Source organism: Schistocerca cancellata, chromosome 4 (assembly GCF_023864275.1).
Source record: "Schistocerca cancellata isolate TAMUIC-IGC-003103 chromosome 4, iqSchCanc2.1, whole genome shotgun sequence".
In the NCBI taxonomy this organism is placed as follows: domain Eukaryota; kingdom Metazoa; phylum Arthropoda; class Insecta; order Orthoptera; family Acrididae; genus Schistocerca; species Schistocerca cancellata.
Genome location: NC_064629.1, coordinates 76,757,388 through 76,784,223, shown reverse-complemented (window position 1 = coordinate 76,784,223; position 26,836 = coordinate 76,757,388). Strand labels below are relative to the sequence as shown.

General features: G+C 39.0%; 1 protein-coding gene across 3 annotated transcripts in view; it reads right to left on the bottom strand.

The window, feature by feature from the left end:
* Nucleotides 1–26,836, bottom strand: part of LOC126184668 (muscle calcium channel subunit alpha-1-like) — a 601,154-nt gene that overhangs the window by 401,055 nt on the left and 173,263 nt on the right. For all 3 annotated transcript variants that reach the window (XM_049927151.1, XM_049927152.1, XM_049927153.1), the window contains exons 8-9: nucleotides 26,456–26,616; nucleotides 3,855–3,957 (exon numbers count right to left, since the gene is read on the bottom strand). In XM_049927151.1, the coding sequence (XP_049783108.1) occupies nucleotides 3,855–3,957; nucleotides 26,456–26,616 (264 nt within the window). The remainder of the gene's footprint in view (nucleotides 1–3,854; nucleotides 3,958–26,455; nucleotides 26,617–26,836) is intronic.

Genomic DNA, 26,836 nt, shown 5'->3' with positions numbered 1-26,836 from the left:
CTGAGTAGCAAAAATGGGGGAGGTATCAGCCCAATAAGCTGAAGGAAGTCTCTCTGGTGACATTGAAAGATGGAGGTACATAAATGGTACAGAAGGAGAAAGTCAGGTGGCGAAGGAAAAGGGAAACGGCAACAGCTTGGAGACAGGTAGTCAGGGAGGTGGGTTGACTAAGAGGTGCATTCAAATTCTAAGGCCTCCGAATTTTTTTCTAATTAACTACTCACCTGAAATCAATGAAACTGGCTTTACTTCTCGAAGTAATCGCCCTACAGACGTACACATTTTTCACAATGCTGACGCCATGATTCCATGGCAGTGGTGAAGGCTTCTTTAGGAGTCTGTTTTGACCACTGGAAAATCGCTGAGGCAATAGCAGCCCGGCTGGTGAATGTGCGGCCACAGAGAGTGTCTTTTGTTGTTGGAAAAAGCCAAAAGTCACTACAAGCCAGGTCAGGTGAATAGGGAGCATGAGGAATCACTTCAAAGTTGTTATCACGAAGAAACTGTTGCGTAATGTTAGCTCGATGTGCGGATGCGTTGTCTTGGTGAAACAGCACACGCGCAGCCCTTCCCGGACGTTTTTGTTGCAGTGCAGGAAGGAATTTGTTCTTCAAAACATTTTCGTAGGATGCACCTGTTACTGTAGTGCCCTTTGGAATGCAATGGGTAAGGATTATGCCCTCGCTGTCCCAGAACATGGACACCATCATTTTTTCAGCACTAGCGGTTACCCGAAATTTTTTTGGTGGCGGTGAATCTGTGTGCTCCCATTGAGCAGACTGGCGCTCTGTTTCTGGATTGAAAAATGGCATCCACGTCTCATCCATTGTCACAACCGACGAAAAGAAAGTCCCATTCATGCTGTCATTGCGTGTCAACATTGCTTGGCAACATGCCACACGGGCAGCCATGTGGTCGTCCGTCAGCATTCGTGGCACCCACCTGCATGACACTTTTCGCATTTTCAGGTCGTCATGCAGGATTGTGTGCACAGAACCCACAGAAATGACAACTCTGGAGGCGATCTGTTCAACAGTCATACGGCGATCCCCCAAAACAATTCTCTCCACTTTCTCGATCATGTCGTCAGACCGGCTTGTGCGAGCCCGAGATTGCTTTGGTTTGTTGTCACACGATGTTCTGCCTCCATTTAACTGTCGCACCCATGAATGCACTTTCGACACATCCATAACTCCATCACCACATGTCTCCTTCAACTGTCGATGAATTTCAATTGGTTTCACACCACGCAAATTCAGAAAACGAATGATTGCACGCTGTTCAAGTAGGGAAAACGTCGCAATTTTAAGTATTTAAAACAGTTCTCATTCTTGCCGCTGGCAGTAAAATTCCATCTGCCATATGGTGCTGCCATCTCTGGGACGTATTGACAATGAATGCGGCCTCATTTTCAAACAATGCCCATGTTTCTATCTCTTTCCAGTCTGGAGAAAAAAAATCGGTGGCCTTAGAACTTGAATGCACCTCGTATGAAGGTCATCCTGTATGAGTAGCATAATGCCCCCACGAGATGGAATGCCGACCTCAGGGGGAAGGTCAAAATGAACTGGTAAGTAATGTGAAAGCTCAAAGCGGTCTTGAGGGTGTAATTTCATTTCCTGAAGGCAGAGTACATGGAGATGATGCAATGCTAGAATCATTTGTAAATCTTCTTTGTGGGACCAAAGGCCGTGAATGTTCCATTGGAGGACAGTCATGAGGAGTAAGAGATGTAGGGGTTTCAACTCGGTGGCTGCCAAGGCACAGCCGGTGGAGAGTCACTACTACAGGGCACAGAAGCAGGAGGATCCTGCTCCATGGGGTTCACAGGAGCATCGGCGTGCTTGTGCGGTTGGTTTGTGGAGTCCAATGCTGAAAAACGGTTGGTGGTGGACACCAGCGAGACAGAGGCCGGCCAGGCTAAGTGACCATGTGGTGATGCCTTCAAGCAGGATCTTTGAGTCTGTAAAGGAGAAGACTGTTTGTCTTTAGCAGACTTCTTCAAGCCCTTCTGGTTAGAGGAAGACTTGAGTGTTGTTTGGCTGGAGGGATGGAGGAAGTCTTCTCGGGAGTACTCCTTCTGTCCTTTACTGCCTGCCAGTTGTGTAGTGGGTAGCTTAGCACAGCGGGAATGGAGAATGGCAATGCTACCTTGACACTTGTTGATTTCACAACTTTTCAGCCAAATTAGAGGTCGCATTAGCTGCCAAACAGGAGAACACAGGGTTTGCGACTTGCCAATAACTTGCGAGCAGCTCCACAAGGCACTTTTTCCTTTACCCAAATCTCTTGAACAGCCCACTCATCTAGATACACAGGAAAATCCTGGAAGGAGGTGGTATGGTTGCTGGGTGTCAACAAGATGTTCTAGTGTGATTGAGCTGATGACACTGGTAGCAGCGCATTGGATTCAGAATGTACTGCCAGACTGTGATGATTTCATAGCCTGCTTTAATCTTGGACAGCAGCACCACCCTATCAAATGTGAGGAAACAGTGCGGGTGGGCACCAAGGAGGAATCGACCATTTTCATTACACAATGGACAGCAATGACACCCTGATCAGAGAGGTAAGATTGTATTTCAGCCTCGGTTAGACCATCAAGAAGCCTGGTGTAAACTACACCACAGGAAGAATTCAAAGTTCTATGTGACTTGACACGAACAGGGTAGCCATGGAGAAGCAAGGCAGCAAGTAGTTGTTGTGCTTGAGAATCAGAAGCTGTCTCCAAAAGCAAAGTGCCATTCCATAAATGAGAACAGGATTTCACAGGACCAACAATGGCATCAACACCTTTCTGAATAATAAATGCATCGACTGTGGTGAAGGACTGGCCGTCTTCAGTACGAGATACCACAAGGAACCGTGTGCAGCGGGAAGGGTCTACAAATCAGTAGCCTCATTACGTTTATGTTTCATCAAAGTCGATGGAGAGGATGATTGACTCATCGTGAGGAAATCCCCCATGATTGCCAGCATCTCCAATGGCACACTCCTTGCAACTAGGGGCCCTCTTTACAAGGGGGCACACCTGCCATAGGTGATTGTTCACACCTCCCAAACACCTGACGGAGGGACCAATGGGCAGTTTGGGAAGGTTAAAGCTCAGGCAATTCCCCCTCCCTGGGCCTGACCTGTACCAGGGGGTATGTGCGAACCCTATCTGTCAACCCGGGGCTGGGAATTATGCGTTACCCAGTCACCTTTTACACATCATACACATGGGCTGGCCTTCAGGGGCACACAGGGAGGAAGAAGAAAAAAGAGAATCCTCAAATAACGAAGCGGAGGAACAAGAGGAGAAGGGAAACAAAGAAAGGAAAAGGGAGCCAAAAAGAAAGTTGAGACTGTTTGCAGGTCAGTGACAGAATGCAAAACATTCCCAATAATACCCCAGACACGTTCCCCAAGGGAGGGGAGAAAGAATAGCAAGAGGATAGACATACAGCACGGAAGGGAAAAAGTCCTACAAAGGCTGGCGCCCTGTGGTAGTGAAGCACAAACCCACCAAAGAGTGGCGAGCCCCCTAGGGGGTATGTATTGGAAATACTGATAAAATTCTCGAGCATTCATATATATTGAAAATGGTGTGTTCTGTTTTGATTCATTTTTCAACTGTAACTTTATAAGGTATTTTAGAGGTAGTTAACGTGTTCTTTTTTTTTTTTTTTTACTTTAGAAACAAGTTAATATATGACTGAATATGCTGCCGGCTGTATGGGAATTTTACATCCCTTTTCTAAAGGATCACAGTACATGACACATTAAAAAATCAATGAAAATGGAAGGAGTGATAAAATTATTTAACTTTGCTCAAAGATACAAATAATATGAGTACATAATGTACAGCTGACCTGTCGAAGTCCTTTTTCTTTTTTCTCCACCAAGATTCTTGCTCTACTTCCAGTTCATCACCTTCAGCTCTGTCTGCGGTTTCCATTTCATTCTGTGTTTTTACTAAAATAGAAGGACACAGCATTTAAAAGCAATAAAGAGAAAATTGCAAATAACTTATTTGCTTAAAGGCAGTGAAATATCTATGTACACACACACACACACACACACACACACACACGCACACACACACACACACACACACACACACACTCTCTCACTCTCACTCTCACTCTCTCACTCTCTCTCTCTCTCTCTCTCTCTCTCTCTCTCTTTAAAGATGTCTGTACAAGATATTACATCACACAAAATATTGCATGACACTAATGTTTAAGTTGTTTCCCCCCCCCCCCCCTTAATTTATATCTAAAAATTCAGCCAATGAGTAGGAGTTGTCATCTAGAAATTCTTTTAATTTATTTTTAAATGTTAGTTGGCTATCTGTCAGGCTTTTGATGCTGTTTGGTAGGTAACCAAAGACTTTTGTGGCAGCATAATGCAGCATAATTTACCCCTTTCTGTGCCAAAGTCAGATTTAACCCTGCATAATGAAGATCATCCTTTCTCCTGGTGTTATAGCTATGCACACTGCTATTACTTTTGAACTGGGTTGGATTATTAACAACAAATTTCATAAGTGAATATGTATACTGTGAGGATCCCTAGATCCTTAAATAGATGTCTGCAGTATGACCGTGGGTGGGCTCCAGCAAGTATTCTGATTACACGTTTTTGAGCAATGAATACTTTTCTACTCAACGATGAATTACCCCAGAATATGATGCCATATGAAAGCAGTGAATGAAAGTAGGCATAGTAAGCTAATTTACTGAGATTCTTATCACCAAACTTTGCAATAACCCTAATAGCATACGTAGCTGAACTCAGACGTTTGAGCAGATCATCAGGGTGTTGCTTCCAGTTTAACCTCTCATCAATGGACACACCTAAAAATTTTGAAAATTCTACCTTAGCTATGGACTTCTGTTCAAAGTCTATATTTATTACTGGAGTTGTGCCATTTACTGTATGGAACTGTATATACTGTGTTTTATCAAAATTTAAAGAGTGTCCATTTGCTGAGAACCACTTAATAATTTTGTGAAAAACATCATTTATAATTACATCACTTAGTTCTTGGTTTTTGGATGTTATTACTATACTTGTACCATCAGCAAAAAGAACTAACTTTGCATCTTCATCAATGTGGAATGGTAAGTCATTAATGTATATCAAGAACAGTAAAGGACCTAAGACCGAACCCTGTGTGACCCCGTACTTGATAGCCCCCCCAGTTTGAGGAATCAGCTGTTGTTTTAACATTACATGAACCACTTATTTCAACATTCTGCATTCTTTGAGTTAAGTATGAATTAAACCATTTGTGCACTGTCCCCCTCAAACGATAATGATTTAGCTTATCTAAAAGAATTCCATTATTTACACAATCAAAGGCCTTTGAGAGATCACAAAAAATACCAATGGGTGATGTCCGGTTATTCAGAGCATTTAATATTAGATCAGTGAAAGAGTATATAACATTTTTTGTTGAAAAGCCTTTCTGAAAACCAAACTGACATATTGTTAGTACTTTATTTTTACAAATACGGGAGGCTACTCTTGAATACATTACTTTTTCAAACATTTTTTATAGAGCTGTCAGAAGAGAGATTGGGCAGTAGTTGTTGACATCTGACATATCCCCCTTTTTATGCAATGGTTTTACAATGGCATATTTCAGTCTATCAGGGAAAACACCCTGCTCCAAAGAGCTATTACATACGTGACTGAGAATCCTACTTACCTGTGGGGAACAAGCTTTCTGGAAATGCCATCAATTCCGTAAGAGCTTTTACTTTTCAGTGAGTTTATTATTTTACTGATTTCAGAGGGGGAGGTTGGTGGAATTACAGTTGTTTCAAACAGCACAGGTATGGCCTCTTCTATTAGTAGCCTTGCCTCTTCTAGTGAAGATCTAGATCCTATTTTCTCCACAACACTTAAAAAATGATTATTGAAAATATTTTCAATTACTGATTGTTTTTTAGTACACTTGTCATTCAGTTTTATGGCACTAAAGTCTTCCTGTGCTCTTGGTTGCCCTGTTTCCCTTTCAATAATATTCAAAATTGCTTTAATTTTATTATCAGAGTTACTGATCTCAGACATGATACACATGCTTCTGGACTTTTTAATAACTTTTCTTAGTACCGCACAATAGTTTTTATAATATTGAACAATTTCGGGGCCAGTACTCCCTCTTGCTGCTGGATACAGTTCTCTTTTATGGTTGCAAGATATTCTTATTCCTTTAGTTAGCCAAGGTTTTTTATATGTTTTCTTGGAATTATGTTTAACTATTTTCTTGGGAAAACAATTTTCAAATACCCTTAAAAATGTATCGTGAAGTAAGTTATATTTGAAGTTTGAAGTTTGCATCGGGTTCCTTATACACTTTATCCCAGTCTAGCTGCTGTAGGCTTTCCCTAAAGTTTGCAATATTTATATTGCTAATTGAACGCACTGCTTTGAAAGTCTGATTTGATATACTGCATGGAGCTATGTCATGTACTGTAACTAGCTGTGCACCATGATCTGAAAGACCATTCTCAACAGGATAAGCATTTATGTCCTTAAACTTATATTTGTCTCTCTCTCTCTCTCTCTCTCTCTCTCTCTCTCTCTCTCTCTCTCTCTCTCTCTCTCTCTCTCTCTCTCTCTGTGTGTGTGTGTGTGTGTGTGTGTGTGTGTGTGTGTGTGTGTGTGTGTGTGTGTGTTATATCAGTAGACATTAATAGAAAATTTGCTTTCCATATGCAATCTATCCATCATTAAACTAGACATTTACTTAGAAAGTGGCAGGCATCTCTGAGCCAACTGGTTGAAGCCTCATGGAGTTGGAAAATGAAAATCTTCACATATCTATCGGTTTTAGAAAGAAGCCTGTTCTGTAAAAGTACTAGATAAATAAATAAATGGCTTATTTTTGCATACTAACTTAATAGTCATGAGTATAGTCAGTTTACAAACACAAGAACATTAAAAAAGTTTAGAAGTAAAGAGAAATTATACACAATAAACATTAAAAATCCCTGGTGGATTACAAACATTTATCAATTAACAGTTGCTTTAATTTTGTCTTAAATACGTTTCCTTTTAACAATTTTATATTATTTGGCAATCTGTTACAAAAATGTCTTCCAGTAAAAAATGCACTATGAAGGAGGTATCATCTGCATAATTTACTAGGTTCGAATTTTGTGGAATTATTATGTCATTGATGTACACAATAAACAAAAAAGGCCCAATAATGCTTCCCTGAGGGACTCCAGAGTTAAGAATTTTATAAGATGATTTTACTGTTTGTGTGTGTCTCCCAGTTGCATTATACAGCTTTACTCATTGTCTCCTATCAGCAAGGTAGGATCTTAAAAAATCTAAAGCAACTCCTCTGATTCCATAAGTTTCTAATTTATGTAGAAGAACAGAATGATTTACAGAGTCAGAAGCTTTGGGTAGGTCTAAAAAGGTGCCAATAACTTTGTTTCCATCATCAAGTTTATTCAATACCACTTGCAAAAATGTAGCTATAGCTGTTATTGTGGGCCAGACCTTCGTGAAACCATGCCGACAGTTTTTTAATCAATTGTACATACAGAAAAATGATTCAAGTTCATCTAGATGTAGCCTTTCCAACAGCTTACTAAGTAGTGATGTCAGTGAAAGAGGTCTATAATTTTGTATATCTGTAGTTATCCCCTTTTTAAGCACCAGTATTATTTCAGTGACTTTTAACAGGTCAGGAAACGACCCCTGACTGAAAGCACTGTTTATTAAATGTTGTAGTAGCTTTATTAATTCATTAAAGCATTCTTTCAGGAATTTCGCTGAGATGTCATCCCAGCAACTGGATGTATTTAATTTTAAGTTGGAAATGGTTTTCAGAATTCCCAATGTTGTAACACACCCCAGGAAGAATGAATTGCTAACATTATTGGGATTTAGCACCTGTGGTGGGTTTATCACATCCTCCTTACTCATCTTACTAAACTGGTCTATGAATCTCTCACATACTTTCTTTGGGTCAGTCAGCAATTTTTCATTCACTTATTATGTTATTGCACACTACATTGTCACTCCCTTCATTTTCCACATTTACTACAACCCACACTATTTTGTTAACATTACTAGATTGCCTCATCTGTTCAGCATGCATCTGTGCTTTTAATATCTTAAGTGCTTCCCTGTAGGTTTTCCTACAGGCTTTGTATTTATATTGGAAGTACTGCAGTTTGGTGTCTCTAAAAAGAATGTATAAATCCTTCATATCTTCCTTTAATTTTATCATGTTAGGGGGAAGTTTATGATTCCTGGAGTTGTCAGTTTTCTTAAGTATTTTTACCACTGGGCACACTTGATTAAGACAATGGGTTAATGTTGTATAAAATTTGTCACTTTTCATTAAAATCTTCTGTTTCATATAGATCTACCTGATGCCAATTTATCTGTGGCAGAGTTTCCTTTAACATACAATACTCAAGTTTTCTTTTGTAGGTAAATAGGTCTCCATCAGATACTATTTCTTTTTCTTATGAAGTTCAGGACTAATGCACTGTGATCTGAAATGTGATTCTCAACAGTTCTAACTACAAGATCTTCCTTTCTTAAGTTCATAATAACATGGTCAATACATGTCCGAGAGTCACATGTAATTCTTGTTGGTGTTGAATTCACATGGGTGTAATTATAGGACTGTAAAATATCAATATATCTAAGATAATTTATACTATTAGTTAAGGAATCTATGTTCACAACCCTACTACTATAGTCTGTCTTTTACAAGGTGAGAGCTTGTCAACAAGTTCCTTTAAATGACAGAAAAATTCTTCCATGTTACTGTTAGGGGATCTGCACATGCTTGCTATTATTCAACTGCTATTTTTAAGCTTTATTCTTATTACAGCTATTTGAAAAATCATCTCACATACAAGTTTATCAACCCAATCAATTTTTTCACACTAGGCACCATAGAATTGAACAATTTCCATAGTTTAAACATAGTGCCCTAATTATAATATTTGTTTTTTTTTTATTTCCTTGTTCACACATGAGTTGTTGATCAGATCGTATCGATGAAGGACAGTAGCAACAATCATGTTTTTCTACTTATTTTCTTCAATGAAATTCTTCAGAGCTTCAATGGAGACACCACCTTCATTGCTTCCCACATCCTTTGCACCACTTACACAAAGTAAGAAATCATTGCTATGCAGCATTTTACCTTTCAAGTCAGCGCCTTGTACAATGTTTTTTGTTTTCATGCTGGGTTTCACAACACTGGTCACTTCAAGATGATTGTTTGAGTTATTAAGATTTCACCTAGCTTTCTTCTATGGCTGTCTCTGAGTAAAATCACATAGCACTTTAGTGTATGTTTTGTGGAAGAATTACAGAGTTCATTGAAGGAGTCACTAACTGCATTGCCATGATTATATTTGCACTGCGAACTGCACCCGTTTTCTTTATCAGCAGTCATTAACAGTCACAGATATATTAAGCCATATTCATTGAAAAAGAAATATCCATAAACTTTCGGTACTGGTACTTTGCAAATCCCATTACATTTTGGGAAACCCATTTCATGTTCAATTGTTTTGTGGAAATTTTGGTGTCTTGAAATGCAGACATTGTAAAACATGCTTCATCATTAACATATGGTAGGGAGTTATCAACACATTCCATGTTTCATAGCATACATTCAAAAAATTCTGCTTACTTTACTTTGTCATTTTTTATGAAGTGTTTGTGCAAATGATTTGAATAGTAAACTGCTTCTCAAATCACACCAGAGTGATGCATGCAATAGTCTAAGTTTTCTGTTCATCCTGTTTGTTGACTTCCATGACTTGAAATCAAAATACTCCCTAATTTGTGTGATGTTCACATCCAATAAGAAACATTTACATGAGCTCTATTTTATTCTAACAACATTTTTTTTTCTTTTGATAGGGAAATGCTGGAATCATGACCAAAGGAACACAAGTTTGGTTTTACTGAAATCAAACTATATACTTCATAATAACCACTTTCTTCAAAATTAAAGTTAATGAAAGCTAAGACTGTTCTAGTGGCTGCAACTTTATGAATGCTCTTGTGGTCCCATTTGAAAACTTATTTTACTATTTTAAAATGATATATAGTTCACTGAAATTTGACTTATGGTTACACATTTATAAACATTTGAAACTCGGTCAATTTTTCTGAACCAACCTACAATTATCAAAAAGGTACTGGAAAGTAGAAATATCAGCTGCAGAGTCCAATATACACTTCCTAGAAATTGACACACAGAAAAAAGTGTCCCAGGCCCACTATTTTTCTGAAGTAATGATATCCATGATGATATACAGAAGTAACACAAATAAAAATTTACATTAAGGGAACAAATCTGGAAGAAATGGCTCAAAGAGACGAAAGAGTATTACTTGCACTGGACAGATACCAGTTTAGCAACAATATACAGGAAATGTCTTCACAAGCTATAAGAACAGTTAAAGCAAATGTTGCTTTATTACTATTGATGAATAACTTCACCACAGTATAACAGTTTACACAATATTCAAAACAGTAGAATGGGCTACTTAGTTCTTAGGCAACTAGCTGTATGCTTTCCACCCACAAGTATGATTCCCATACATACAATGAGGATTTTTCCTTTCTACAAATATGATTTTTTTATTGCTTTCTGGATGCTTTTGTTCCTAAAATGATTTTTAAAAAACTTACTATGGGTCCTAAATTTTAAAGTTATTTGGAATTTCGGAGTACAAATTCTGATTAACACATGAACATTTGTTTGTATTCCTTTTTTTTTTTTTTTTTTTTTTTTTTTTTTTAGTTTTGTCATATGAAGTTTGTAAGATTATGCCCACTGCTGTAAGTCTGGCATCTGTGAGGGAACGCTCTGTAGACATAAGACTGGTGTAGGACAATGCATATGCAAGGTAAACATAAACATATCAAAAGCAGACTACATGAGACACCCAGGCAGGAAGGAACATACCACAGTTAGGAGAAGACCCATACTGCAGTTGTCCACAAGTCTGGAAAGAGGGGAAACTCTAGCACAATGCTTCTTTTGTGAACATGGCCTGTAATGGTAGTGTTGTGACTCACCAATCTTTCAAAGTGCCGCCACACAGTTACACGCGTCCTCTACATGCGGCGCTGTCTGCCAGCCATGCAGCAGCAGCGCCACCTAAGCGGCCAGCCAGCCAGCGGCCACTAGACTTGGACTCAGTTATGATTTGACTGTTAAAGTGTACACACGTCTTACTCTGTTTACTTGATTTGTGACTTTTATGTATTGCATCTTCCTTGAAACATATTTGTTCAACTTGAAGTTATTACAATTGGCAAAGAGGATGGGATTTTTCTTTTCCATCGTTGACCCACATGTTTCCATGGCTACTTTAGAGCAACTATTGCAAGGTCTCATAGAACAGCAATCACTTCTCACAAATGCGATTCGTGATTTCGTCATGGCATCAAATGTGGGGCGTCCTTCGTTGTCCTCTCTACTTACTTTTCCTCCTTACGAGACGGCGGAAGACTGGTCTGATTACGAAAAACATCTTCGACAGCACTTCTTGGCATTTCATGTCGCGGATGACCAAACATGTAAGTCTCTGTTCCTTTCATGGATTTCACCTCAAATGTATCGGTTGTTGCCGCAATTGGCTCCTTTGAAAGATCCTGCGTCTTTGTCCTTTGCTGAAATGTGCTGACTTCTGTCCATCTATTTTCAAAAGCAAATGCATGTGGTAGCCTCTTGTGATGCCTTTTATCATTGTCAAAAACAACCAAATCAATCCTATCACACTTGGGCTGCTGAACTTCACGGCCTCAGTAGAAAGTTTCAATTTGTTACTGAAGTTCACAAAGAATCCAATGCCGATTCCATGGTACGGGATGCTATTATCCGATCGGCACGCGACAAAGAAGTTAGGCAATGTGCCCTTCAGTTGGCAAATCCAACTCTAGATGAAGTCCTATCCATTGCTCAGTCTTTTGAAATTTCTTGCACCACTGGAGCGCAAATAGAGTCATGGGGCGACGGTGGGGAAATACAACTCTGTGCGATGTTGACGAAGAGTGTGTCACATGTCCCCGCCGGCCAACGTGGCTGCAGTACGCTTCCAAGCACAGCCTCAGCCTAACTGTAAACAAACCTCTAAGAAACTGCAGCAAAACCCACAGCAACTTCCTTCATGTCCGTGGTGTTTTATGAAACATTCATGAGAAGATTGTCCACAACATTGGGTCGTGTGTCACAAATGCAAAAAAAAAAAAAAAAAAAAAAAAAAAAAGAAAAGAAAAAAGGGTCATGTGTCATCCGTTTGAAAATCCGACCACATACATGATGTTCCTGAACATGACACTGATTCTGATTCTGTGTTGTCTGTCAATTGTACTTCTTCCCTTTCAGGGAAGTTATTGCTCACTGTCCAAATACTTGGTCGAGATATTCGCATGCAGGTGGATACTGGTTCTGCTGCCACTATAATCAATTCTCAGATGTATTTTCAGTTGGGTTCTCCAATCCTGTCACCTGTCACAAGGCAATTACGGACTTACAATAAACAGAAGATTTCTCGCTTGGGACAATTTGATGTTGAGGTATCTTACAAATCTGTCGTTCGCACTGTACCCATATTTGTGGTTGACCATAGTAACACGGAGAATCATTTTGGTTTCGATGCCTTTCGCGTTTTTGGGTTCTCCATAGATGACTGTCAATATAGTCTCTGATGCTATTCCTTATGCTCAGTTGGATTCCTTGTTGACGACATTTTTGTCCCTTTTTCTCCTGGGTTAGGCCATTCAAATGCCTTTGAAGCTCATATGATGCTTAAACCCACTGCTCGGCCTAAGTTTTTTTGGGCTCGAACCATTCCTGTGGCCCTTCGTGATCAGGTCAAACGGGAACTGGATCATCTCACTGCTTCAGGGGTCTTGCTTCCTGTCACTTCCAGTGAGTGGTCCTCTCCTGTCGTTGTTGTTGCTAAGCCAAATGGTGATATTCATCTCTGTGGCGATTTCAGAGCCACTGTAAATGCTCAATGCCTTATTGACACTTACCCTATGCTTTGACCTGAAGAATTGTTCACTAAACTTGCTGGAGGCCAGTATTTTTCTAAACTTGACCTGTCAGAAGCTTATCATCAACTTCCTCATGACGCTGCTTCCCGGCAGTTTCTGGTCCTTAACATGCCTTTCGGCCTCTATCAATACCAACGATTGCCATTCGGGGTTGCCAGCACCCCTGCTCACTTTAAGCGATTCTTGGAACAATTATTGCTCACTGTCCCTTGGTGTATAAATTACCAGGATGACATTGTTGTCACTGGCTCCACCACTGACGACCATCTTCAAAATCTCCACACACTTTCTCATGTCTTACAGACTGCCAGTCTTAAGTGTAATCTTCAGAAATCAACATTCTTTCAGGCATCTATCACGTACTTGAGGTTTCAACTCTCTCGGGATGGTATTCGTCCGCTTCAGCAAACTGTCGCTGTGGTCGATGCCCTTCCTCGCCCTACATCTGTTAAGTAACTGCAGGCCTTCTTGGGGGAAAATATCATACTATCACAAGTTTTTACCATCTGCTGCTTTGGTGGCTCAGCCGTTACATCGCCTGTTGCATAAAAACGTGCCTTTTCACTAGTACGCGTCATGCGATGCGGCTTTCCAGAAATTGAAGACTATGCTGAAAATGTTCCTGTACCTGGCTACTTATCAAACTGGCCAAAATCTTGTTCTTGCCACTATTGAGTCTATGAAATATCTACACAAATAGTATACCTGAAGGGGTCAAGTAATGCCACTGAAAATCTTTCGCTGTTGGCCATCACACAACTACAGTTATAGCCTCATCAGTTAATACTAAGTATACAAACTCATGCCAGAACTTTGAGCCTTCCACTGTTGCACAGAATATGAACCAGTACATGAAAACTAGAAACTTTCACTTTTCCTTATGTAAAATATTCAGTCTTACGTTTGATTCAGTAGTAACTTGGGTAACCAGTTACAATGGTAATTAATAAAGACACAAAGTCATTAGAACTGGGTGCCTCTACTGTATAATCTGATAGCACAACAATAATGAGTGCAGAAAAATGCTTTATATGAATACAGCGGTGTTAATGTGTTGAATGTATTTTAACGTGTTTCTGCATATTTATTAATAAGTAGTATGTGCCTGTGTTTCATAATTTAATTAATTATTCATGTATTGTTTAACATATGTCACCAAGCCAGGTCTCAAAAGGTACAGCCAATAGAGGTACTCCTCTTAGCATCTGCAAGTGTCCTACAAGTTTATTTGTTTGAATAGTGGTCCATGTTATTAAATTTGTGGTTTAAATGAAAATGTGGGAGAGCAGCACTAATGACAATTTTTTTTCAGAGTCCACACAGGATACAGTGGCCGGTAAATAGTAATGAATTTTCATCCAAAGCACTGTGCTAGTACATTCAGTTGTTTGGAAGCCATGGTCACCATTGCTTTCTCACTTTCGGCTAGCTGGCAACACAATTCACTGACAGAATCAAGGTTCGTGGCCTGCAATCTTTATCAAATGATTTTACATAAACTACTGGTAAAAAATCTCATTTTTGCATTACTTATAGGTTTTTATGTCACCTTCATATTAAAGTTATTTGTTAATGGTCTAGTTATTGTGATGTTTGCATTTCAGTAAGATACTGTGCAAAATTCGAAATAATTTGCAGTCAAAAATAGGGGTTGGTATGATTTTGTGTTTGATACATATTACATCATATGTTACTGCATATGAAATGTAGCTAACACATTGAATTTTTCTTTAGACTTGGGTGGAGATCTCTATTGTCACCCATCTCGAGAAAATTGATTTTAAGCAGCATACTCGTTTGCAATCATGTTCGCAAGGGATAAAGCCAGAATGAAATATCCATAACATTTCTCATATTTCACATATGGTTTAAGATACCAAAAAAGATTTTGGCAAATGATAGCACACAAAGAGGAGAGTATTTTTCCATACGGGTAATATGCAAAACTTCATTACCTACTGTGTTATTTCACTAACTACAGACTTTGGATGAAACAATGTAATTTTTAAAGGTTGTCAATTGCTGATGAAACAAGAACTGCTGTGGGTTTTGGAACAATATAAATGAGGACATAACATCTTTATTTTTGTACTGAGGATGTGCTTTTACTTAAGCTATTGACCTTACTTGACTTCAATTCCTCACTTAATAAACCACTGTTTCAGGATTCTGTTGCAACTTTGCCTGCACAACTCATTGGTGAGGTGGTACTGTGTAAATTGCACTGAGTTTTGGCGAAAGAACCAAATTTTAACATGGCAACAGAAGAAATGTAGGTTTTCTTCAAAATTCACCACTTGATGTTTATATGAAAGTTACAAATGGTTAACAATTCAGGTGAAAATGAATCTCTATTTTTGTTGCATTATCAGTGGAATTCTCTTTAGATATTAAAAACTACTATAAGCTGCTGTAGATTTTCGTAAGTGTGGACTTTGGTAATTTTCCTAATAGCTCTGGTCAGTTAAGGCTGTACCCACATTACCTGTACATTAGGTGTGATGCATATGTGCCAGGTGGTACCTCATAAGGATTGCTTTCTTTACATATACAATTAGTGTCTTACTAGATTTCCCTATAAACTGGAAGCAGTGAACCATCTAAAAACTGAGTGAGGATATATATAAAGGGCTGGGTAACCTACAAAATATTTTTGTCCTACATAGCTATCCACCTGTCTGTTACTTAAAAGTAAACAGTATGAATCACAAAACAAATTGTGAATGTTTATACAGGTTAATTCAAAAATTGCTGATTCATCATGTAAAACAGAGGAATGTTGTTATAAAAATGAAGAAAACAATGGAAACATATCTTAGACCACTATAAAATGCAGTTTCCCCAAGAAAAAGAAATAATAATAAAAAATATATCATCATCATTTCAGTACCTCATCAGACTTATATAAAACACGTTTCTGTTATTCAGAACAACTTTTGCATTTATCAGAAGAGAACTCTTACCTTTCATCATAATGAAAAATGTTCTATTGAGTATAAAATAACAACAACAATAATACATAGTTTTTTATTTTTGTGCATGTAAACTGTACTTGCATTGAAAGTAATTTATTTGGTTGCATAAAAGCCTAATTTCTATTACTTATAAAAGCAATTATATGGATATAATATACACTATGGACTAACGTTGAATGATTTGTGGTTCTAATTATGTGAAAAAGTGAGTGAGTGAGTGAGTGAGTGAGTGAGTGAGTGAGTGAGTGAGTGAGAGAGAGAGAGCGAGAGAAGTTGTTGGTTCTCAGTTTCTCTCTAACACATTAATTTATGTTCCTTTCCCTACCTACGCTACCGATACTGTTTGTAATCCTAACATTCACTACATCACACTCTACTAAATTGTAGTTTTGGTACAGTGCAACTATAATACTAACCAAAGCAAAGGTGACAGTAGATCTTTTTGGATGATGGGCATGGAAGTCCTCTACTTAATATTTACAAAAAAATATGAGTCAATTGTGTATCTACTGACCACATTATTCTGCACACCCTCTATTATATGTTTGGATGCCAGTTCAGAAGGAATCTGTGTCAGTTGGCAGTGATGATTTTCAAGCAATATTCTGGGTAATGAGTCAGCAATGTGTGGGGATTATTTTAATTTCTGGTAAGACTCAGCACAATTTTAACAACTTCTGTGCTAGTATCTGGCTGACTGTTAAGATACCTTCATTTTCATAAGGAGACCTTTGAACTTGGAAAATTCTGTAGTAGTTTTGAATGATTAGTATTACAGGGTGGTAAAGACTTGGGAATGTACTTTCATATTCATCAGACTCACTACACAAGGCAAGTGCAGCACAGTCTGATGGCTTTGGGCTGTTTTTTGTCATTCTCAAAATCATCACAATGCCTTCATTTTTCAATGGAGATGGTGGTGGCTACAACACTGTGGTTTAGTGGCACAGAGTGGTTGACCTCTATGGTGGCTGGGTTGAGTTAAGATGGTGGCTTGTCGTCAGGATGATAAACAATGGTTGCTCAAGGAAACATCTTTATTAGACATACATTTTATTGGAGAATTAACTACAACTTTTGTAGCAATGCAAATATGGCTGTGATGATGCAGCAAGCATCCAGTAGCCTGTTTCATGCCAGCAGCTGGGCAGGAATGGTGACAGGTTGAGTCCATGGCAGGATATGTACCATTTTGGCATGGCTCTGCAGCTCAAGGCAGCATATGCCAGTTGGCATGGAAATCCACCAAGATTCTTATTGCAGAAGACAGCCCACAGCAGTAGTGTCTGCTTTCATGAGTGGAGGTGTACAGCATCGATATACAATTTGGTAATACCTAAACAGAACTTCTGCTCCAGAGTATTCTATGGCACTGACCCATCCTTCAGCTACCCCATTGTGAAATTAAATTCAATGGAAGATTTATATCTAAATGACTGATTTTGGGCCCTGAGCAGTGAAGCTGAAATTGATACAATGCATTACACTCCAAAATACTACTATTGTCTCCCACATTAATTAACAAAACTAATAAATGATCAAGGAATGGAATCTTCTGGAATAAGACACAATATTTAAGATAACTATATAGTTATTACAAAAGAACAAGAATGACATCAGACATAAACAAAAATAAACAACATTGATCACACTCAAGCACCTGTCTAATGACAAAGTATGCACCAATGTATAGTTGAAAAAGTGGGGGAGTACATGGAAAATCAATTACACCTCTGACTTTAAATGTGGATAACATGAGCTAACTGAATTTACTTCAGTTGCCAGTGATTGTAAACCACAAAGCTGCAAGCTACTGTGACATGCACACATTAAACTGTGACTACAACTGTTTAAAAAAGCATTATGTGGATGGTGAAAATTCACCTCTAAGGCTCATCATATGCCAGCCCTGCAATATGCTTACTTTACACCTGCAAGAGTCTGCAATGCAGCCACCAGTGTGCTTTTACATTGACGTGAACTGTGGATCTCCTCCTCCTCCTCCTCCTCCTCCTCCTCCTCCTCCTCCTCCTCCTGTCCCAGGACTATTAAGCTTTCTGCAGATCAAAACCCACAACCACAATCTAACATGACTCCTGGCCAAAGCCCAGATCTTCATCTCCCTCACTTCATGGAAAAAAAAAACTACCTACCAATCAAAATGAGCAGCACTCCTTTATGCCAAACACATAATTCTCCTTTCTCAGTACACCCTCCTCCAGAAGATGGGCAAATTCCTTTCATTATTACTTGCTATGACAGAGAACAGACAATTTCTGGTACATCATTGATGTAACAGTCAGATTTCCAAACAAAGCACCTTTTCTCTGCTCGTATGGGAAGGTCCATGAAATCCACCCAGTGTTTATCTCTCTGCAAACCTTTGGGACAATGTTCTGTGACTCACTAAGAGACCTCCTCTGCACATGGCTGGAGTGGTCCCCTGCTGTTCAGGCCATGTTCACCAGCATGCCTCCCTCTGCATGAAAGCAGCGACAAAGTCTCCCAGGCCACACTGAAATACCTGTGCCTGTGTCCCTCCCTTGCTATCTGACCTGACACCAATAAAGTGACTATTTTGCCATCTATGTCCAGTGAGCTTCCCTTCACCCAGCTGCAGCTCTAACTGGCCAACAAAATATTCTCTCTCTCTCTCTCTCTCTCTCCCTCTCCTCTCTCTCTCTCTCTCTCTCTCTCTCTCTCTCTCTCTCTCTCTCTCTCTCTCTCTCTCTCTCTCTCTCTCTCTCTCTCTCTCTCTCTCTCTCTCTCCCCTCAGCAATCACAGACTCTGTAGACCACGTGCTGCATCAGTGATCTGCTTCCACCCCCTTCTACCTCCCGCAGCCTCTCTCCAGCCTACAGAAATTCCTAATGCTGTGATGTCCTTCTCTATGTCATCTTTCCACCTTGTACGAGGTCAGCCCAATGGTCTTGTTGCCTGGAGAGTTCCTTCAAATGCTTTCTTGGTGATTCTACTGTTTTCCATTCTGGCCACATGTCCAGCCCATTGCAGTCTCATACTTTTTAATTTCTGCATGATAGTGGGTTGCTTCATTAACTGATAAAATTCATTGTTCTTTTGAATTCTCAATACGCCATTCTCCAACACAGGTACCCAGATTTTTCTCATTACTTTTCTTTCAAAAGCATTCAATTTTTCTCTTTCATTCTTTGTAAGCGTCCAGCTTTCTGAACCATACAGTACTATGGGGCAGATGATAATGTTATATATCTTCATCTTTGTGGTGATTGACAAAGCTTTACTTTTAAGTGGGTTGCTTTGTGAGAACAGACATCTTGACCCAGAGACTATTCTTTCATTTATATCCATTGTTATGATATTTTTACTGCTGAAACGTGATCCAAGGTATTTAAACTGGAGAACATTTCTGAATTTAGAATGTTGGTCAATTTCAAAGTAAGGATTTGGGTTTATGACTCTACCTATTTCCATATATTCGGTTTTCTCTTGGTTAGTCAAAAGCCCGATTTTGCTGGCACTGTGAGCAAGAGATCAGTACAAAATATTCTACCACACATAAACTTAGTGCTGTCACCTAAAATTACTCCATACAATTAGGTACCAACAAACTCAGTGCCGCGTGGGATTAGCCGAGCGGTCTAAGGCGCTGCAGTCATGGACTGTGCGGCTGGTCCCAGTGGAGGTTCAAGTCCTCCCTCGGGCATGGGTGTGTGTGTTTGTCCTTAGGATAATTTAGGTTAAGTAGTGTGTAAGCTTAGGGACTGATGACCTTAGCAGTTAAGTTCCATAAGATTTCACACACATTTGAACATTTTTTTTAACTCAGTACCCAACAATTGTCAACTCTATTTAACACCCACCATATCAGTCACAGTGTCATCCTAACTTGATGTAAGTGCCTTATTTATGTACGTCCACATGCTCTGAGTAATTAAAGTGAATGAAAGGTGAGCCTAAGGATTTACACCTCACAAGCCCTATAAAAATTGAGCAGAATTTTCAGGTATTATCCCCACCATGTGCCAGCCACATATCTTAGTGCATTCATCCTTGTTTCCATCTTAGAAGTGGTACCATTTATGTGAGGTCTCCACACTAGTCTTTAGTCAATTCTCATGCCTAGAAACTTAGCTTAACCCCTGAATGGGATATTTACTCCACAAACCCTTAAACTATCTGGGCAATTTGGAACTCTCTTTGCATAAAAATAACTATTGCTGATTTTTCCTGTATTATCAAAAGGGCATTCTCTTTCAATCTGATTCTAAGGTTTGATACCGCTTGATCCATAATTTCTTTTGCCATTTGTATGGAATAAGCTGTCAAATACAGCCAAAGATCATCAGTGAACTATAATGCAGATACTCTTGTTGAGCAACATTTTTTAAGGTCTTGCGTGTACACTATGCACAGGAGAGGGCTCAGTATGGCTCCCTGAGGGAGACCATTGTTGACTATCCATGGCCTGATGTCTTTACTACAGTACTTAACATAGATTTTTTTTTTCTGAGAGTGAAGATTTAATGCCAGAGATTAGTTTCACAGGTAAACTGGTTGAAACAAGTTTTCTTTCCAGTATCACGATTTTCACATTGTCACAAGCCCCTGTTACATCACAGAATATTATAAACAAGAAACATTTGTTCGTGGAGTCCCATTGAATGTCAGTTGTCAAAAACCCTATGTTGTCAAGAGCACTCTTTCCCTTCTGAAATCTAAATTGGGTATGGGGAAGAACATCATTCCTCTTCATCCACCATTCCAAGCTGTTTTTAACCATTCTTTCAAGTGTCTTTGATAAACATGAAGATAGTACTATTGGTCTGTAAGAAAACAGGTTTAGACTATCTTTGTTTGGTTTAAGAATGGGAAATAAATGGACCATACACCCTATTTCATTGTATAACCTTCGTAATAGAAAAAGTGCTTCAGATGGCAAGTTTTGGATCATGCTATAATGTATTTCATTGGTACCAGGTGCTGCACTGAGTGAATTTTGTAAAGCATTAATCAATCCTTGTTCTTGCAAAGGGGTACACAATTCATATTCTCTTTCATCATCCCACATGTAAAAATCTTTGTTGTGGGTTGAAGCTGGTGAAATTCTGCCCAAGAACAGCTCTACCAAAGCATTTGTTTCTCAAACAATTCAGTATTTGGTTTCCCACTTCTAAAACACCTAATCTTTTGCCAGACTTCTGTCATGCTAGTAACTACTCATATCAACTCACAGTACTGAATCCAAAATTCTTTTTGGCCCCCTTCAAAACGTTTTTTGTTGTTGCTTCCATTCACTTTTAATGTAAAAAAAATCCAACATTTGTGCCTTTCTGTATTGTGATGGAATGTTACACAAAGGATAGTTGCTACTCACCACACAACGGAGATGCTGAGTTGCAGACAGGCATATCAAAAAGATCGTCAGAAAGTGAGCTTTTGGCCAATTAGTCCTTTGTTGACAAAAGCCTTGTTGGCCAAAAGCTCACTTTCCAACAGTCTTTTTGTTGTACCTATATGCGACTCAGCATCTCCACTATATGGTGAGCAGCAACTACCCTTTTCATAATATTGTACATTCCATCCTGGATTTTCCATAGTTTGTATTGTGATAAAGCTAATCTTCTCCTTGCTACTGCCCTAGAGCAGTGTATGTTCCACCAAACAACTACCAGTCATTTGTCTTTATTGCTGCTTCTTAGGGGAGTGATACTTCTAGTAGCCGCTCATTCAGTTCGTGACACGAGCTTTCCATACTCACCACCTCTCTTGCGAATATTGAAATTGTCTTGTATTTCTTGGATTACAATTTCTTGATAATGTTCCCAGTTTGTTTTTCTAATATTCCATATAGCAGTGAGGTTATATACTGATAGCAACTACATTCACAATGATCTTTGTAAGCATATGGTAATGATCTGATCCTAGAGAATCCTGGAGTACTTGCTGCATAGACATTATTGCAATGCAAGGGGAGCACAGTGATGGGTCTAATGCAGAATTTCCTCTCTCAGGAGCCAAAATCATTATCGGAGAGCTTTCATATATAACAGTCAGTGATTTATTATCCAACAATGTCAGAATAGACTTGCCCCTCCAATAATTAAACATGCAGACCCAACTGCCACATAGACACACTGCTTGCCAGGCATCTAACAGTTCTCAGCAATCACTTCCAGATGGTACTCATACACAACTAATGTCTGCTTCCACAACACATCTATCAGAGCATCATATCTATCAGAAATTGCTGTCCTATAGCCCATGCTTCAATTACTTCAACTGTCAGTAACTATGGAGCTTAGTGCATAAAATATACAGAGGTTGTATCTGTTGAAACAAAGCCTCCCACTGAACTTCATTTACTAGAGTTTATGGTGGAATGCACAATACAAAAGATATTTTCATACTGCCTAATTCAGTCCTATTAGCCCCAGCTTGGAATTGAAAATTATACAGGTTTAAGGCTACTAGTTAGTTGGTTTATGGTCTCTGATCGGAATTGCTACTCTTCCTCCTCTTCCATAATCTTGGTCAGCTCTATATGAAGTAGAGCCTTTGACTAAAAACTGTTTATTCAGCTGGAGCCATGTATCCAATATTACTGCAGCCACTATGCAGCTGTGCTGTAGTTGTCTGACTAAACTTTCTTTATTTGAAATAAAGGAGCAACTGTTCCACTGCAAAAAGTTAAACCCCATAACATGATATTAGCAGTTTATCAATCAATGATTTTACTAATGATGATTGTAAGTTTCCTTCATTTTGTATTTGTTCTATCCAATTAAGTACAGGGTGGGGCAAATAAAAGTGGCCTGGAAGAGTGGATATGACTGAATGTGACTGTACGCATATAAACTCACCCCGTTATGCACACACCATGTATACACCCACCACATGATCCAACCAGTTCAGAGCAAAGTGTGGGAAGTGTCAATGTGAGTGGAGTAGTGCAAAGGGGACGATGGTACTCACAGTGAAGCAGTGTTTGGTGTGGAAAGTTACCTGACAACAAAGTCATGGAAATAGTATGGTCAGTTGTTTGCCAAGAAGTTTAAAGGAAACAAACTGCCAGTAAAGGGTGCCATGCAATACCTAGTCTGAAAATGGCATTGGGCAGTATCTGTTTTGACCAAGTCAAGAAATAATCTGAAATGTGCCAGTACACCAGAAAATGCTTGAGAGTCCTACTAAACCAATCTGATGGCAGTGGCAAGAGACCAGAAATCGCATCGATCATGTGGACGAATACTTCACCTCGGCCTGCATATGCACCCCTACTGAGTGTTTATTGCTCATGCATTAAAAGCAGTAGATGCTCCTCAGTGCCTCCAGTTTTGTGAATGGCTGTTCACAGAGATAACAATGAATGGCTTGGGCATGGATCTGTTCTTTATGTCCGATGAAGCCTGGTTTCACCCGAGTGGTAATGTCAACTCACAGAATCACAGGTTCTGGGCAGCAGAGAATCCACATAACTTCTGTAAAACATCACTGAATGATCAGAAGGTTGGGGTTGGGTTAGGTGTGGTGTGGTGTGGTGTGCAGCATCTGCACTCTGCACTATTGGTCCCCATCTTCTTTCACCATTGACTTTGGTGTGTTTCACTGCCAACATTTTGAAACCATTTGTGGCAGCATTAACAGAGAAGTAAAAGAACTACAGTTACTTCCAACAGGATGGAGCAACTACCCAAACAGCTGGCTGAACCTTGGAGCACATTTACACAATCTTCACACCTGACAGAGATCTTAGCAGAGTTCAGTCTGGCTGCAGATGTAGCTGAGCACTCAAGTTGCCTGATTTGTCAGTGTGCAATTAGTTTGTGGAGGGAGCCCTTAGGTCTAAAGTGCATCATGACAACCTTCATAGTCTTCATAAACTACAAGTTGCTGACCAGGGCCCAAAAGTGCCAAGAGATGAATGGTGGTCACTTTCAACATCTGCTATAGTCAGCTTAGTACCATATTTCCTTTCCTCTGCTGTGTTTCTTTGTATCCTGGAACTCAGTTCTTCAGGCCACTTTTATTTGCTCCACCCTGTACTAAGTTGCAGAGTTTTTCCAACCAGAATATCACTGTGTGGGTCTAATGTCAGAAAGTGTGTGTTACTTTGGATCAAATTCCATTAACTTCCTCTTTGGTCTATTAACAAGTGGTGTGGATAATTATAGCCTCCATGATTCCTTTGTTTGCTGGACATCAATGTGTTTCCTGACTGTAATTCTGCTCTATCACTGCTTAGATTAGCAGTTTGTTGACACAAGTCCTACATATTATACTGTATAACTCTGGGAGCCATTACAAATCTATTTTTTCCAGTGCAGCTCTTTGTGGAAGAAAGGGGAGGGAGAATCCAATTCTTTTGTAATTTTTGCAAGTACATATAGCTGAGTTTGAGGTACATTAATGTTTGCAAACACATGGAAAGACTGAATAGCATGAGTATATGTTGCATTGCATAGGTGATTCTCAGCCTTTTAAAACTCCAGTTATTTTGAACTGCAATTTCATTAACTTGTTTTCTAAATAGGAACACCCTATATTATTTGTCTATAGCTTGATGCCTCTCACACAAGATAGACTGGTGTTGTGACATTGTTCTATAGTATGCTGAGCACCACATTGACAGCAGCGATAGTGACTGTGATATTGTCTGGCTATATGCCCATAATATAAACAATGGAAACATTGTTTCACTGCTGGTACATGTGGAGTAACTTCACAGTTATGAATATACCCATACTCTGGAAGCATTTGAGAGTCAAAAGTGAGGGTACAAGTCTGCAAATTTATATCACAACTTACATTGTTCTGACTGACACATTTTGTCTTTCGTATTACAGTGAATTACTCACTCTATTATGCTTTTGACTTCTGTTATGTCAATGTCTTCCCACTTTTCCCTCAGTTACTGCACATGTACCCTTTTGCAAGGGTGGTCTGAAGTTAAGTCACAAAGGGGGAATTACCTGACAAAGCAATCTATGGCAGTCTACTGCATGAAGAGAGCTTTCATCCTCTGCTACAGCTTTATTCACTTTGGTGATTACATATTCCATGATCTCTTGTGTACTACAAACAGAAAACTCTTCAAAGTACAATCAATTGTGTAGCATGTTGTGCAACAAGCAGTTTGTTAGAGATGGACCACTACAGCAGATGGCTGAGTATGAAATCTGATGCAACTTTGTTAAGTGAATGATCCCAGCATTTTCCTATCAATGTAGAGGGAAATGCTAGAAATCTAAATTTGATATTTTGTCTTCATGTTTCTTGAATATGAATTTAGTATTTCTACAGTTCTATCAAAAAATATATTCAATACTTACATTAAGTTATGCGAAATCTGCTTTGAATGTATATAATTTATTTTTTATAGTTGAAAGGAAAAGGCTTATAGTGTTCTTTAAAAGGGAGCCACAGTTACTTCATGCTTATGACACACAGACACAAAAGTTGACTGGTAACTCTGTAAATATTAATTTGTGAGCTATTTCCATGGATGTATTACATGCTGTGTACATAAGCCAAGAATTGTGCAGCAGTACCGTGAGAGGCTGCTACCACACAGGTACACTGCTTCTACATCTACTTCTACATCTACATCTACATAGACACTCCACAAGCCACCGTACAGTGCATGGCGGAGGGTATCCTGTGCCACTACTAGTCATTTCATTTCCTGTTTCACTTGCAAATAGATTGAGGGAAAAATGACTGTCCATATGAGCCTCAATTTCTCGTATCTTATCTTTGTGGTACTTAAGTGCAATATATGTTGGTAGCAGTAGAATCAATCAGCAGTCAGCTTCAAATGCCAATTCTTTAATTTTTTTCAATACTGTTTCTCAAAAAGAACGTTGCCTTCCCTCCAGGGATTCCCATTTGATTTCCCAAAACATCTCCATAACACTTATGTGTTGTTTGAACCTACTGGTAACAACTCAAGTAGCCTAGCTTAGCAGTGACCTTTAGCCTCAACAACCTAAAATTGGTAAAAGTTTTTTCAGCATTTAGTACAGGATGTGTGTCTTAGTCTTTATGCTCTGTACATTAAGCACACATGACAGCGTGCATTATGTCTTGAAAGCTATAATTTTCTGAGCTCGAGCACCACCAGTAGGCCACCCAATAAATCTACATGATGTGGCAAGTCTTGTAGTTAATGGCTGAGATGGAGGCAGATGGTACATACAAAGAAAGCTCTACACTAGTATAGAGCACATGATGCATAGGATGTTGAATTACTTTGTGTGCAGCATTATGTTTTAAAATATTCTGCACATAATGAAAAAATTTTAGCCTAATATGTTAAAAAGTAAATAGTCCATTTTTCCACAATGAATTAATTCTTTTCATGCAATAGACATAAAAAGCAGTTCATCCATTTATGCAATTCAAGTTAAGGCTGCCACATTCAAGCAAATGAACACACATTTACCATCTTGATTCCGAGGATGATCCTCTCCTTCAGGTTCAATATCTTCTGCCTGTGTTATCCAGTCCAAATAACCTCTCAAATCCTCCTCAATTTGCTGTTTCTCTCTGAGTTTATGAAAATCACCACGAGCTTTGGCCTTTTCTCTTTCCTTGGAAAACTCTCTGTCAGGACAAAAATGACATCTTTCTTGTTATACAAAGAGCATTTCAGTTAATGATGGTTGCAACATGATTAGAAGCAATTTTCAAAATTTGTGTATGTTGTTCGCTACTATTTAACTTGTAAATTGTTTTTTGCACATGTCTTCCTTGTATTATCTACTACACACAGTGAAGTGTATCATCTACAGTCAGAAATATATTTAACAAAACACAACTGGGT